General features: G+C 35.4%; 1 protein-coding gene across 2 annotated transcripts; it reads right to left on the bottom strand.

Moving 5' to 3' along the window:
- Positions 1 to 1,061: 1,061 nt before the first annotated feature.
- On the bottom strand, positions 1,062 to 2,648 carry LOC129749205 (SLIT and NTRK-like protein 1). 2 transcript variants are annotated; one of them, XM_055744134.1, is made up of 3 exons: positions 2,539 to 2,648; positions 1,396 to 2,489; positions 1,062 to 1,318 (listed from the first exon to the last, which is right to left on the bottom strand). In XM_055744134.1, exons 1-3 carry the CDS (start codon positions 2,637 to 2,639, stop codon positions 1,119 to 1,121), a joined length of 1,395 nt encoding a protein of 464 aa, XP_055600109.1. In that variant the 5' UTR covers positions 2,640 to 2,648; the 3' UTR covers positions 1,062 to 1,118. The 2 variants fall into 2 exon arrangements, with proteins under 2 accessions (XP_055600109.1, XP_055600110.1); XM_055744135.1 differs by having other exon boundaries at positions 1,180 to 1,318; positions 1,383 to 2,489.
- Positions 2,649 to 2,920: the final 272 nt, after the last annotated feature.

The raw sequence follows: 2,920 nt of genomic DNA, 5'->3' as shown, positions 1-2,920 counted from the left end.
ATAACATTCCAAACTTCCCCCATTTTTTGTAAAAATAATGATTTGATTGAAATCACATATTTTCTCGAATATTTTCAAAGTGTTTAAATTGCGTCGATCTGAATTCTCTTGTATGTACAATTAAAATGGGTACAAACACATAAAGTTTGATCAACAGAACTACAAATGAAATTATTAAAAGTAAGTACATCGAAAGGTTTAAAAAATGATTTTGAGTAGATGTGTTGTTCTTTGTTTGTTTTTGATATATCTCCACTAACATTGAAGGTATCATTGACAAATTTTTATAGGTGATAGTTATCAAGTTACTTGATCTTTTTCTTCTCAGAAAATTTCATAAAGTTCAGTTGATCATTATCATTACATTACAAAGTTCTTTTGATGTCAGATACATGCATTACGATTTGCTTGGCAGGTCACAGTGTTGTTTTTAAGAATCGGTTAAAAATATCAAAAGTTATTCCAATTTCCAATTTAAAAATTTTATACAAACACAGCACAGATTTGAATTTATTTGTTGACTATAGGGGCATTGAATATTCCATTTTAATACGGAAAATTAAAAAAATTATTTGATTGGGAATTTACCATCATCTACAAACGGATCATTAAAATTTACAAGCAATTAGGTCGATATTGTTTTGCTCGCCCAAAGACAACAAGACATGCAGAACATACTCTACGACCTCACCGAAAGCTCCAAGGCAGCAGGTCTCAAAATCAATGTCGGAAAGTCCAAGTCGATCGAAATCAACTACAAACTACAAATGAAATTATTAAAAGTAAGTACATCGAAAGGTTTAAAAAATGATTTTTAGTAGATGCGTTGTTCTTTGTCACAATAATCTTTAGCATGTTTTTTATAAGAAAAAATGATTTGACAATTATTTTAGAAAATATTCTCAAACTCCAATTTGAACAAGCTTGCCTTTGCCTTCCTTTAATAACAAACACCAAATTTTATCATTACGTTTAGAGTCTTCTGATCGAGCGACTAGAACCCATAAAGGCTGTCATCAAGGCGAATGAAAACCTCAATTAGGTGGCATGCACGAAAAAAAAACAACATCACTCTTACTTTTATGGCTACCATATTTTGCCTCACTCCGATGACATCTTCAAATTTTACGACAGATCCTTTCGAATCGTCGCTGCTGTGCCGCCAGGTCTTCATTTTCGGTTCGGTAGATTGCTTTTTGGGACCTCGCTGTTACTGATGGCGGTGACGTTTGGCAGAAGATGGCTTTCAAGTGATAAACTGTCATTCTCCAAATTGGTTTCTCGTTAGTGCTTCTTTGTAGACTGGTGCTTAACTCCACTGAAAAAGGATGAATAATTTGGTCAGGATCGATAATGGCTTGCGATCTTTAAAAAGTAATCACTTTCGCATCTAACCGTTTGAAGACTGTAAGGAGTCCTGATTGCTAATCCAAAGGTAGTCCAATAATTTAGAGTTTTGTTCCATGTATTCAGTTAGCAATTTTTCTGTTTCAATTGCTTGGGCTGTAACATCTGAAATTTTCTGATTTGCTGCTTCTAGATTTGTATACTGCTCAACTTGCTGCACTTGAAGGTTCAAAATAGTTTGACTCATTTGATCTATAATTGATTGCTGTTGCTTGAAATCTCTTCGTAAAGAAGATATATCTTCAGCTTGACGCTTTAGAAGAGCTTTCATGTACCGACTTGGACAATCATCAGGGGCTGGTGTCACCAACTCGGGATCACAATACCACGGTCCGTCATAGGAGATTTCAGTTTTGCTAATGTCTTCCAGAAGTTTGTTTTTCCAATCACAATTCATTAGGTTTCCAGTTAAAGCTATTTCTTGCAAAACTGGAAACTGATCCAGGATATTCACCACATACTGAAGGTTATTGTTATCCAACCTTAAATACTCCAGATGATCCATGTTCCACCCGCAAATGTCCAATTGCTCAAGTTTGTTCGAGTTCAACATAAGACTTTTCAAAGCTGGGAGAAAAAACACATCAGGACTTCTAATTTCGAAAATTTTGTTATATCGTAAGGATAGCGCTTCCAGGTTACTCAATCCCGAAAACAAGTCCATGTTCACTTGTTCAATCTGATTAAATCCCAAATCCAGCGTTCTTAGGGCACTCAATTGACCAATATTTTCCGGCACATTATCAAGCAGGCATCCAACCACGAGTAGGCTCACAACATTGTAGTTTTGATTGACACTTATCATCAATTCTTTCGTTTCCGCATTATGAATTGAAAACGTTTCCACAAATTCCGGTAGCCAGGCAGTTCGGATAGACCCTTTTCGAAACCTTAACTCTCGAACTGATGCTAACGGTTCCAGAACGTCCAAAGTAAGATCCTCAATTTCGGCTGAGAAAAAGACCAATCGATCGCTATAGCGAAAGTGCTCAAGCTCGGCCGCATCGTTTTCAAAATTGAAGTCCCATATCGAATCGTTGTTCATCCGCAGAGCAGCGGTTTGTGATAAGAAGAAAATTAAACTGCGTTATTGGTTTTAAGAATCATGTTTAACTGTTCGATTATACTTACAGCAGCAGATGAATGGAACTCATTATTCTTGTTTGCATCAACCTCGATGGATCGTGCGTGAGAGCACTTGAAAACATCTGTTCTTCAACTGTGACAAACATTGGATTCGCATTCTTGTTATGGTTGAGAAGAAAAAAAATGAGCTGATAACCCAAAAATTGATAACCATGTTGTTTTGCTTTGATTTTTTTTCTATGCCTTAGCTCATTCAGAAGGAATTGAGCGTAAGGCAAAACTTGGTTAGTGTTTGGCTGGAAATATTTGTTTTTTTTTTTCAAACAAAAATTTTTATGATTATAAAATATTTTACAAGAAAACCTTTAAAAGTTATGATCAGAGATATACCGTCGAGCGGGATGGCTTTGGGTTATAATAAAAAATG

Source organism: Uranotaenia lowii, chromosome 2 (assembly GCF_029784155.1).
Source record: "Uranotaenia lowii strain MFRU-FL chromosome 2, ASM2978415v1, whole genome shotgun sequence".
Classification (NCBI taxonomy): Eukaryota; Metazoa; Arthropoda; class Insecta; order Diptera; family Culicidae; genus Uranotaenia; species Uranotaenia lowii.
The sequence above is the reverse complement of the archived record's forward strand: the minus strand, read 5'-3'. Positions and strand labels throughout refer to the sequence as shown.